General features: G+C 51.0%; 1 protein-coding gene across 3 annotated transcripts in view; it reads left to right on the top strand.

The window, feature by feature from the left end:
* Window positions 1-11,380, top strand: part of Fhl2 (four and a half LIM domains 2) — a 52,319-nt gene extending 40,939 nt beyond the window's left edge. For all 3 annotated transcript variants that reach the window (XM_019204286.1, XM_033761736.1, XM_010644963.1), the window contains exons 3-6: window positions 1,373-1,547; window positions 7,102-7,271; window positions 9,481-9,667; window positions 10,859-11,380. In XM_019204286.1, the coding sequence (XP_019059831.1) occupies window positions 1,373-1,547; window positions 7,102-7,271; window positions 9,481-9,667; window positions 10,859-11,010 (684 nt within the window). In that variant the 3' untranslated portion in view covers window positions 11,011-11,380. The remainder of the gene's footprint in view (window positions 1-1,372; window positions 1,548-7,101; window positions 7,272-9,480; window positions 9,668-10,858) is intronic.
* The last annotated feature ends 1,104 nt before the right edge of the window (window positions 11,381-12,484 follow it).

Genomic DNA, 12,484 nt, shown 5'->3' with positions numbered 1-12,484 from the left:
TTTTTTTTTTTTTTTTTTTTTAAGCAAAGAGTAGCACAGGCCTGGCCATCAGCTGCTGTGGTTCAGTGGGAAAACAGCTCTGGAAGCAAATTTGAGCTTGAAGCCTGGCTCAGCCCACGCCACCTGTGGGAGGGAGGCAAGCTTTGGAACTCTCTCCCTGGGTGGCAGGGTCCACCTTGCCTGGGACTCACTGTGTGGTCACAGAATGATCACTGGTACCTTGATTTCTGGGGCTAGGCTTTGATTTCTTCTTGAAGAGGAATGTGTGTGGAGGCTGGGCCTCCTCCTGAGTGACGGTGGTGTGTGTGTGGGCCTCCAAGCTCCACAGTCTCCAGTGTGCTCACACAGACAGGCTCACTAGCATTAAGGCAGTTGGTACTTTAACTTCACTCTTCAGAATCACAAGGACTACAAGTGATCCTCCCAGAGTTCTGAAAATACTTAAAAGTAAAAATGCAAAAGACAGCGGGTCCCATGTTCCCCCACCCCTGCCCTCACCCCCCGTTCTGTGAGTTCCTGCCAGCTGGAGAGGGCTGGCACTTCACTCTGCTGACCCTGTCCCTGTCCCTGTCCTGAGAGACAGCCACCTCAGGGCACCCACTGATGGCCTCACAGCACCACAGCAGTGACTGTGTTTAAAGTGGCAGGACATTTGCCTAGAAAAACTCCTTGGACTAAGACAAAAATGGGCAGAGATCAAGGCAATAGCATTAGTTTGATCTGAGGTTCTGGGAACATACATGCACCCACACACACAGGTAATGCACACATGTATGGACACACTTGTACACACACGCACATACACACAGCAGGACTCAGCAAAAGAGAGTCCTTGCCTTGGTCCGGTTTCCAAACTTAGCTGTGCCCTGGTAGTTTCTAATCAAGTCTATGAATCGAGTTTTCACACCCCACCCCTGCATAACTGCAGTTCTGCTCCAGCGTGGGTGACAGAGACACTTTGGGGACACTGTTCTTGGTGGCCCTCTGTGTGCACAGCCTCCCTCACCTGGGTGTTCTGGTCGCCTAAGGCCCAGCCATGGTCTGGAAACCATAGTTGCAGGGGTCTCGGTCTGAGCCGGGAATTCAAAGACAGACAATAATGGAACAGCATTTCTAAGGCAGTGCTGGCTGGAAAAGTGGCTACTTCAGTTTTATACTAGAACTTTCGAAATGCTGGCTGTCATTTTAAAAAGGCAAATAAAAATATGCAAAGATCTCTTATCATCCCCCAGGGAAGGCCAAGGGCAGCGCAGAGTCCACAGTCTTCTCTCCCAGGCTCTTTCTCTCCCCACCCCGTCTGCTCAGGGCCTGTGCCATCTGTGCCTTGCCTTCCGTGCCTAAGCCCTGACATCACATGTGTGTCTGCCCGCAGGACCTGTCCTATAAGGAACGGCACTGGCACCAGGGTTGCTTCTGCTGCTCACAGTGCCGTGGCTCGCTGGTGGACAAGCCCTTTGCCGCCAAGGAGGACCAGCTGCTGTGCACCGACTGCTACTCCAACGAGTACTCGTCCCGCTGCCAGGAGTGCAGGAAGACCATCATGCCTGGTCAGTACATGCGGGGTCTCTCTCAGAGCAGGGCAGAAGGCTGGGCTGTGGGCGGAAGCAGATCTTGTTGTGTGTGTGTGTGTGTGTGTGTGTGTGTGTGTGTGTGTGTGTGTTCGTGTGTGTTGGGGTACAGCTGACACCTCACACAGCTGCACCAGGGAACTGCAGGGTGGGCTCGGGTACGGAGGTACGTGGTCCTTTCGACAGTGGCACAGTTGTCTGTGCAGGTGCCATGTGTTCATGTCCTCTGATGGCTCATCACACCCTCCGTGGACATAGATGCTATCTCTCGTGGTAAGGAATGACCACCAACAAAGCTGTACACAGTCAGCATGGACACAGTGCTTTTTGTGTAACAGGGGCACATAGGGCTGGCTCTAGCAAGAGGGCACTGGGCTTCCCCCTAAAAATGCTGGCCCTCTTAAAAACATAAGCGACCTTGAAATGCAGAATTAGCAAAGCAGATGCTGTCAGACACACGCAGAGATGAGGGTGGAGAGTAGCTGAGCTCAAGGATGAAAGCTGCTTTGGGCTTGGATGGCTGAGGAAAAGGACAGCCATGCCCTGGGGCTGTCCAGAGCCATCAGCATTTGGGTGAGTGAGCGGTCTATGGTGGCCAGCAGCAGAGTGGCCAGGGTACACCCACAAGACACAGAACACGGTCAGATCTGAACATTGAGAGTGTTTTTGTGGGCACCTCGCCTGGCCATGGAGGAGCCACTCTGCCATGTGTCCCTGGGAGGGGCAGATCCCCCCATCGGAAGCCAACTGTGACCCCAGAGGCCACAAGCTGCCCAGTTCCAGTCCAAGGGGTGGCAGAGGCATTTCAGAGTGAACAGAGGCGCTGGAGACCTGGCATTGGGGGCCTGGACTCCTGCCTGAGTCGGGGGATCTGCCAGTGCCCTCTTGCCAAGGAACTGGGCACAGCTGGGTGGTGAACCCCAACTTCCCTGGAAAATACAGCAAATAGGAATGGCTTCTGTGGCCAGAACCTGGAGGCTTAGAAGTAAAGGCAGGCACAGTGCTAAGAGACTCTAGCCCACAGGAAAATGGCCCACTAGATAACTGATAAAATGTGTGAAGTTTTTAAAAAAGTAAATTGACCTTGTGATCTGATTTTTTTCTTTGGTACTGGGGATCAAACTCAGGCAGCCGTGGCACCACTAAGCTACATCCCTGGCCCTTGTGATATGATTTTTAAAGTATGCAATTGAATAAGTGAGCTGGGCTTATGATTTTAAGTTGAAATTTTTTCAATATATAAACTATTTTGACATTTAAAATATCTTGTGATTCACCAGTGTACTTTATTTCAATAACTGCTTAAGAACCTGAGGTTTCTTAGTGAAGAATTTAAAAGGACTACCAAATATATTAAATTTGAACATGTAACTTTTAAAAAGTTCAACTCCCACTATTAGTAAATGGGACCAAACACAAAGCCTCCTTAAAAAGGATTTAGAAAAAGAAAAGAAAAAGAAACAAGGCCTCAGTGTGCTGCCCAGTTGGGTTTTGACCTTCAGGGCTGAATGATCCTCCTGCCTCAACCTCCTGGGTAGCGGGATTACAGGTATGCACTGGCACCCCTAGCCCAGAGAGATTTTACACATTCACTTCATTAATGAATGCAATAGCAAGACACATGAAAAGAGCTAAATTCGAGGGCTCTGAGCCTGTAGTTTCAACAGAGCAAACACTGATTTCTGAAAAGCAAGGTGGGGTCTGCATAACCCTGCACTGATGTGCGAAGACAATTAAGTTCAAAGAGAATTTAGTCACTCCCTGCCATACCTGGAAGGCCCGGATGACCCAGCCGTGCTGTTTCTGTTTGATTTGGTTGCTTTGTCTGCACTCTGAGGAGACACTGGAGGAGTCTGAGTGGGAGTGATGTATGGGAAATATCTCAGGAAGATGTAAGTCTATTGATATGGAGCAGTAATTCTTAAAAGGGAGACACATAGGCCTTTAGCAAGATGGTTTCTTAGTGCTACTGCAGCTCTAGCTAATATAACTTAAAAGTAACTGTGGTGGGCCAGCACGATGGCACATAGCTGTAGTCCCAGCTACTCAGGAGGCTGAGGCAGGAGGGTTGCTTAATTCCAGGAGCTTGAGACCAGCCTGTGCAAAAGGGTGAGACCCCACCTCAAAGTAAATAACAGCACCATGCCATGGAGAGAACAGGTACTGCCATGGACAAAAGTACCCTGCTGACAGGGCCCCAGGGAGGAGAGGGCTGCCTGGAGACTTGGAAGGTCGGAGCTCCAGCCAGATCACTCATGAGGCCATGTTGACACCGCAGAGGCTGGAAACTCAGGGCCCGAGTGGTGTGCAGTGGTGGCCCCAGGATTGAGGCCATGGGTAGCCAGGTGACCTAGTGCAGGATGTTGCTGTCCCAAAACAGTCAGGGCTGGAAAGAGATTTTTTGTGACAAGAGTCCAAGAAAGGCTCCCTTGGGACTCAGAGCAAACTTGTTTTGATGTTGATATTTCAAGACAAGTTCTCCGCTGTAGTCCCAGACAGCCTTGAGCGTGCTATGTAGCCAGTCCCAGATACTGCTGCCTCAGTACTCTTGAGTACTGTGATTACAGACATGCGCCACCAGGCCTGGATCTCAGCACACTACTTGGTCTCCCTATCCTCACCATTTCTACACATGCCGCAAGCCCCTTCATGCCTTCCCTGAATTACCCACAGCCCAGCAGTGTAAGCTCAGAGTTGTGTGTCCCTGCAGCAGTCCTCTCCCTGAGTTACTCTGTGTCCTTGGCCTCTGGCCACTCCAGCTCTCCTGCGCTTCATCCAGCATCAGGAGTGGGGCCTGGGGTCTTCCGGACCGAGAGCGTCTGGATAGCCTCAGAGGAGTGGGGTGACTCAGGAGGGGCAGTTCTGGGGAGGGGTGTGGGGCTCTAGTTAGTGTTATTGTGTGGCATTGAGGTTGTGCCCAGGGCCTGCAGTGACATGGAGAAGGCTTGAGTGAGGACGAAGGGACCTAGGGCTCCCACAACCCAGCCTCACTGTGAAGAAAGTGCAGTGTGGGCTGCAGGTGGAGTCCAGGGTGCACTCATACTGCTGCCTTGGACATCAGAAAGGACACAGGGGGCTGGGGATTTAGCTCAGTGGTTCTGGCTCCTGCCTTGCAAGCATGAGGACCCAAGTTCAATCCCCGGTACCAAAAAAAAAAAAAGAAAGAAAAGAAAGGACACAGGAACGCAGGCACCAGCGCATATGCACACAGGGCACGAGGCAGGATTGTGCAATTTTCAGCTGATAGATGAGGGCCACCTGTGTCATGGCAGGCTGCCTACTTCACTCCAAGCCTCCTGAATATAAATGCTATGTCTAAAAAGCACCTTCAGAGCAACATCTGTGCAGGACTCTTGTTTTGTTTTTTGTTTTGTTTTTTTGCTTTGTTTTATTTTTAAGAGTTAAGAGTCTCACAATTTTGCCCCTGCTGGACTTGAACTTGGGGAGTCCATCCCGACTCACACCCATACCCCAGTCTCTTGATGTCTACATCGCAGACCAGGGTGCCGAGCCCACTGGCCAAGTCTTTTCATGGGTGCTGTTGGGCTCCAAGCATGGACTCTGGGGTTGTATGACCCTTTTTGGGGATAGGAGTTAAGCATGTCCCTCGGTCAAGGCATGCTCCTGCCACCTGCTGGCCATGCTGCATCATGGCACAACAGGCCTGGAGAGAGCACACTCTAAGGAGTCCCATCCTACTGTGGCAGAATCCTCCAGTCCAGAGGCCACAGACACTGACACTACCTGGACACCAGCGGTTTCCACTGTCTTTCTCTGGACTTGAGTTGCCTGATGGAACGTCCCTGCAGGAGCCTTTGCCCATATCAAATCCTGTAGGCTGTGAGGTCATGCCAGCGCCACCTGCACTGTGCTCTTGCACAATCACCATCTGTGTTACAAAGTGTGCACGGATGGGGACAGAAAGATGAGGAAGTTGCCCAGAAACAACATCTAAGGAGGTAGTGGTGCGATGGCTCTCAGTGCCCCTGGGACACAGACATCACCTGATCAGCTGCCAGCTGAGACACAGCCCCTGCCTTGTTGCCAGGACCATGTTCATGAAGCCCAGTGTGGGGTGAAAGACTGGCTCATAGGCACCTTGTCACCTCACATGGTCCACCTGAGTGGATTAGAGGTGGCTTCCTTGCCACCCCCTCCCCCAAGCCCAGGCTGGAGTCCACACCACGCTCCTTTCCATGACCCCAGAGGTGAGCCCCACATAGGGGCTGAGGTGTGGCTGTGGGGGAAGGGTTCCCTGGCATGCACAGGGGGTCAGTCTCCTGTGCCACAAAGCAAAACAACCAAAACCAGCGAGAGCTCATCCGAAAACCAGGTAGTGGTTGGGCTGGGCCCTGAGCTACTGATGTGTTGGAAACTTCCTGTTTCCCTATTCACTGTATTCCTCTCCTCCAAGTCTTTCTTTACTTCTGTTTTCTACAAAGGGTGCTTGCACAGTCTTCTGTCTTGAATTATATTTGCCATAAATATATACACTTTTTGGTAGAGTATGAGGAAAACCCACTGTAAATGGCAGGTGCTTTGTGCATGGACTGTTCCATTGTGCAGGACTTCCTAATTGATGTGGATGATAAATGACACCAGTCATTCAACAGGAAAGGGATGGTGCAGGGCAAGATCAGGGAGAGCTGCTTAGTGGAATGAGTAGGTTTCTATCACAGTGCACAAAGCCACACAGACACACACCCCCCAGCCTGGCTCTCATGGTCGGTTCTGTAGCATGAGTATGTAGAAATCTGCATGGAACCCAGCGGAGCTTCAAGTTCACCGCTGCCATTCCCAGTTCTCTGGGAACCAGCGAGGGTGCTCATAGCTGAGAACACACAGCAGTGCCCACCTTGGAGATGCGTGTTCAGACTCCTTGTGGTGCCTGGAACTTAGGTGTGCAGCCTAGAGATGCTATGCGCTCACCTGTGTTAAAGTTTAATCTGTCAGCTAGGCACAGTAAGAGATTAATTACTAATATGCTAAAACCATGACCAGTAGAACGCTAAATGGGCCATTTTGAAGTACAATCAGGGTCCCCTGCACACAGCCTGCCATCCCATGACAGTCAGTCTGACACTGGAGACTAAGGGCTGCTGTCACTATTGGGTGGGTAGTACACAGCAAGGATCTGATGGTCAAAGGGACCATTCATGTCTGGATGGAATGGGTTGAAACGATGCGGTTTCTTCACATCCTCAGACTGCTGAGTAGTCTAAAACAAATGAATTGTTTATTTCTGGAATTTTCTACTCAATATTTGCAAACTGAGGTTGCTCACAGGCAGTGAAAGCCAGAGTTAAAGGAGATTTCTGTGGTCCCCATACTCTGAAATTTACCCTGTGCAAGGATTGCTCCATTTCTGCAGCTCTGACCCTCTGCAGTGCTGGCAGACTAAAGACTTTTTCTCTTAACTGGTGAAGGTGAAGCCCACTATGAGGTCCCCTTTCGGAGGTGAGAGGAGGCCAAGTGACTTTTGGGTCACATTGCTGGCCAGCGCTGACTATGCTGTCCCCTTCCTCTGTGACAGGGACCCGCAAGATGGAGTACAAGGGCAGCAGCTGGCACGAGACCTGCTTCGTGTGTCACCGTTGCCAGCGGCCAATTGGGACACAGAGCTTCATCCCCAAGGACAGCGAGAACCTCTGTGTGCCCTGCTATGAGCAGCAGTATGCGCCACAGTGCGTGCAGTGCCAGAAGGTAGGATGTGGCCTATGGGTGGTACAAGCGTCCTGGATGTGGGTGCCCTCTGCTTCTTCCAGCCGGAGTGAGCACCGCAAGGCACTCTGGGAAAATAGCCCTGCCTTCTTCCAAAACCTTCTGAACAGTCTCCCTCTGTGGCTGATTCCAGAGGACTCACCCACCACCTGGGCTCTGCCTTGTATTTCTATGAGTCTGTGTTTGCTAGGCAAGATGATCATACACGTTGTGGGGAGTAGGCACATGAACAAGTCTTATCTTCATTTTTTTTAACATCCTCTTCCCTCACCTCCCTCTCCCTCCATTACTGGGTGCCCTCATTTGCAAAAGATCCAGTTCGCTGTTTCCTATTAGCTGTCTTTTATTTTGTTAAATTAATCTAGAAGAAAAGAGAATCTGACTGTTGAATTTGACAGAGAAGAGACAGAAGAGGGAGGGAGGCAGGCAGGGAGGGAAAGGAAAAAGGGGAGAGGAGGAGGGAGGGAGGAAGGGAGGGAGAGAGAGAGAAAGAGAGATCCCACTCCTGCCGCACCAGTGTCATACCTGTGCCCTCCCAGCTGTAGCTCATCCCTCCCTGTGCCCCAGTTCTGCCTCTGCCTGTATTCTGGTTTTGCTCTGGTTTGCATCTTGGTTTCCTCAGCCTCTTCCGGTAGTTCTGCAACAACTCCTTCACGTCAGGTGCGTTTGGGTCCTTTTGGTGGTGAGATAGCTCCTGGACTTGTTGAGGCTACCGTGGTGCTCTAGGTGTCCCCCAGGGGTGTCTTGGAGCTTTACTTGCTGGCAGATGTTCTATGCTTAGAGATTCTGAGCCTGCACCTGCTGGGCTGGCGCCACCCCACGTTGGTGAGCACTGGCCTGGGCCCATAGCTCTGCTGGCCCAGGACACCCCACCACCACCACCTGTGTACACGGGCGTGCTGCATGTGCAGGGCAGCTGGTACGCGTGCCCTCTACAGCCAGGCAGTTCTGGGCATCCTTAAAGTGAGCAGGAATACTGAGCCTCTTGACTGGCATGGCTCGGTGGGTTCTGTGGGTCAGGTGCAGCGACCCACTTCCCCTCATTCCCTGGGTGCAGCAGGAGGAACACTGTACTCCCGCCCTCAGACGGAGCTCTCATGAGCCCATCTGCTTCCCTTTCCTGTTCTCCTGTCAACCTGACCCCCACCATGACCTACTCAGGTCACACATGCAAACCTCACTTCCTGTGGGACACACACACACACATACACACACAGGGTGTTCACCCCAGGGAATGAGGAGGATGAGGTCCTGGGGTACTAGAGATCCCATAGTGGGCGAGGGAACCCAATGCCCAATTCCAGTGCAGACAAAAGTGCTCCCCTCCGGAAGCAGTGCCTGATGAAGTCATGGATCCCAGGAGCCCAGCACGATGGGAGGAAAGAAGGCAGGGAATGCAGACAGGAGGATGGAGACTTCTGGTCCCATGGGATACCACCCCCACCGTGTTCCCACAGATTCTGTTCTGAGGAACGGGGAGGGGGAGATTTAGAGGCTGGTTGTTTATAATTAATAGTTTTGTGAATATAGTAGATTAAGCTCCTGAACCCTAGTTCTGCCTCTCCTTAGCCAGCTCTCAATTAATTCCTGAGTAGGTCACTATCGCTGGGCCTATCATCTGTAAAATGGAACGATCTGTAAAATGGGAATGATCTGTCTTACTTCACAAGCTCCATGTGCAGACTGCAGACATTACTGCGCGTAGTTACACGGTTCAACAGATAAAAGCAGGCCATTCACAGCGGACGGTCCCCATCTGCCTGCCCCCATCCTGTGTCTTACCATTGCTCATCGTTCCCTGAAAGACAAGTGACATTTAGAGAAAAACTCCAGATAAAATGGGGCTTTTCAGATTTTCTAAATCCAAGGCAGGGGGGGATGGAGGTTTTGGTTTGTCCTAGAACTTGGGGTGGGCTGGGTGGGGTCCCCACGAGGGTCCTGGGCTCATCCTTAGCCCCCCACCTCATGGACCAGGACACTGAGGTGCTAAGATTCACATGCAGGGTAGACAAGGACTGGAATCAGTGTCACAGGGGACATGAGGGCGGCCACGCTGGAGTGAAGCTCAAACTGGGGTTAAGGGGTAACTGCAGCCTGGAGTGGGGACAGCTCTGACTGTTCTCTGGGTGGGGCTGGCATGGGGCCTGGGGCAGCGGCAAGGTGAGAACCCTACTGACCCCCTTTTCCCCAGCCCATCACAGCAGGCGGTGTCACCTACCGGGAGCAGCCGTGGCATCGAGAGTGCTTCGTGTGCACTGCCTGCAGGAAGCCACTGTCGGGCCAGCGCTTCACGGCGAGAGACGACTTTGCCTACTGCCTGACCTGCTTCTGCGACCTGTACGCCAAGAAGTGTGCCGGGTGCACCCACCCCATCAGCGGTGAGTGCGACCCTGGGCTTCCCTCTCTGTGCGTGCATGCCAGAAGGTCACTTCCAGTCAACCCTGCCCACTGGGCCCATGCATCCTGTTCTTGGGCATCCTTTCCACTTTGGGCTGGATCATTTCCAATACCAGTCTATAAGGTCATGGAGCTCACAGCGTCCCGGGGTTCTTTGAGGTTCCTTATGGCATCAGAGTGGCTCTGCTACACCACAGGCCAGAGTTGGGGTGGGGGCAGAGGGCACCTTCCAAGAGGGTTTGCATGCTGTTCCCCAAAGCGTCCAGGCCTGATGAACAGGTGCTGGACTGAGCAATAAACATCCTGAGGATTCGAGGTGCAGAGTAGATGGACTCCACCTAACTCCTTTAGATGGCTGCCGTGTACTGAGGCATCAGTCATTGCCAGGTGGGAAGAAGGAAGTGGGCATTCTGTTCTGGCACAGGACACGTTCCACAGTGTGCCAGTCCCAGCCCCATCATTTGGTTGATTACCTGGGCCCCTCTCAGGAAGATGGTGGGTATGACAGGCACATGGTGGCCTGGCTGGGTCACCAAACATTCCTATCTGGTGGGCAGTATGACCCCAGATGTACCACAAACTCTGGCCTTTGATTTTCTTTCCTAGGCCTGGGACCAAGTTCCCTGACTGGTAACTGTCCTTCCAGGCCACATAAGCAACACTCTGTAACCCAGAGCTCAGGAACTAAAATACAAGGAAAGCATCACACCACTTACATTTTCCTCTGTTAAGATGTCTATTTCAGGTCATTTCCATACCATATCTCCCTTGGAATACTTCAGGGGGAAATGCAGCCTTTTGCCATAATGGTTTAATCTCTAATGCTGTTTGCACAGTAGCTTCTGTCCAGATTACTGTTTATAAAGTTAGGCTGTGTGGGGTTGAGTGTACGTATTTCACCAGAGCACATGCAAATAGGAACATCCCACGTGATCAGCTGGTGAGAATGTTGGCCAGAGCCCTGAAGGATCCTGGTGCCTTTTTCAGGCACAGTGGTTTGGAACTTGCTGATCCAGTGGTAAGGAGGTCATGTTGTTTTAGATCCAAACCTTAACAACATGTGACAGGAGGGGAGCACTGAGAAGGACCACATGGCTCTTTCTCCAGTCCAAGGTGCCTACCTCTCCCTAGGTGCACGCCTTCACCCAGTGCAATGTCTTCTCTGTTTGCAGGACTTGGTGGCACAAAGTACATCTCCTTCGAGGAGCGGCAGTGGCACAATGACTGCTTCAACTGCAAGAAGTGCTCGCTCTCCCTAGTGGGGCGGGGCTTCCTCACTGAGAGGGACGACATCCTGTGCCCCGACTGTGGAAAGGACATCTGAGGCTCCTCAGGCATCATGGCTGGGGCCTCCACAGATCCACAGCCACCTGAGGCTGCCCTCTTTTGCCTTTCAGTGATCTTCACGTTATTAAACCTTTCAGTCCTTCTTACTATGTAGTTCAGTCCCGGGGAAGGAGACAACCATATTTAACCCTAGTAGGAAGATGGCTTAGAATTTTTGTAATCACTTAAGGCAAATCCCATATAAAACTCCTTTGGAATGTCTACACTGCATCTTTCTTTCACTGCTTCTGTAAGTGGGATTAACAATGCCACACACTTGACAGTTTTCTAGGCTATCTAGGGTAAGGAAGAGTGGCTATTTGCAGCTCTGTACTGTTCAAGATTATGTGACTCACAATAAAGCTATTCTGAACAAACTCACTTTGTCGGGCACTGTGTGATAAAGACTGAATGTCAGGGTTTGCAGTGTGAATCGTGCCTGGTGGCAGCATCTGGTTGTCCCTGTTTGATGTGTTGGGTCCTGTAGGTGGGCAGGGCTGGCTGAAATCCCACCAGCCCACCTATTTAAAGCAAGTCTACAGTCAGAAGCATGCCTTTCCTTGCAGGTTTCTCTCCTTTTTTCACACCCAAGCTCTCTTTTTGTCTCTTGGGAAGGAACATTCTATATTTGGTGCAGTGATCAAAGTTCCCAGGTGTGGACAGCAGCCCAGCAGGCTAAGAACAGCAGTTTGTTTGGGGGTCATGGAGCTGAACCACGGCCTGACCTGCCTTCTCTTTCATGAAGCAAAGGGCAAGAAAAGGACACAAGCAACTTGAGACCAGAGGCACATCTCTGCTTTGGGGTTTGCCAGGTCCCCAAGTCGCTCATACTGGGATACAAATGGTGATCCTCCTGCCTCAGCCTCCCAGAGTGCCTTAAATTTTCTTTTTTTTTTTTGTATTGGAATACAGCTATGCATTTTCATACAAGGTGTATGTATTTACTATTAGCACTTTACAGAGAAAGCTGGCCAACCCCACCCTATCTTGACCTGAGCTGTGGTTATAGGAGAGTATGGAGGGGTGTGTGTGTGTGTGTGTGTGTGTGTGTGTGTGTGTGTATCACACATATAGAATTTCACTAAGCTATATAACTTTAAAACATTTTCATAGTTAATAAATCTATTTTTCATGCTTTAATTTCAGAACAAAATAAAAAGAATGCACAACATCCAACTTAATAAATTTAAAATGTGTTTTATGCTTTGTAATGGTTCCTGTACTAGATATTTTATTTTATATTTTGGTTGGTGTGGGGGAATGGATCCAGCCCTAAGGAGAGTCATCTTAAATCTGTTTCCTCTAAGCCCAACAAGCAAACTTGTTTGGTTTTCACTTCATCATTCTAGCACAGGGAGAAACTGGGGGCGGGTCTCCTGTCCCTGTGCTGATCCCAGCCTTTTCACAGCCTCTGCACTGGACCTGGGTCTGTTCTTCTCTCCCTGCAGATGATTCCCACTGTTGCCTAGGCC

This window comes from Fukomys damarensis, unplaced genomic scaffold, assembly GCF_012274545.1.
Source record: "Fukomys damarensis isolate Sample0158 unplaced genomic scaffold, DMR_v1.0_HiC HiC_scaffold_9, whole genome shotgun sequence".
Taxonomy (NCBI): Eukaryota; Metazoa; Chordata; class Mammalia; order Rodentia; family Bathyergidae; genus Fukomys; species Fukomys damarensis.
This window is presented reverse-complemented; position numbering and strand designations above follow the sequence as displayed.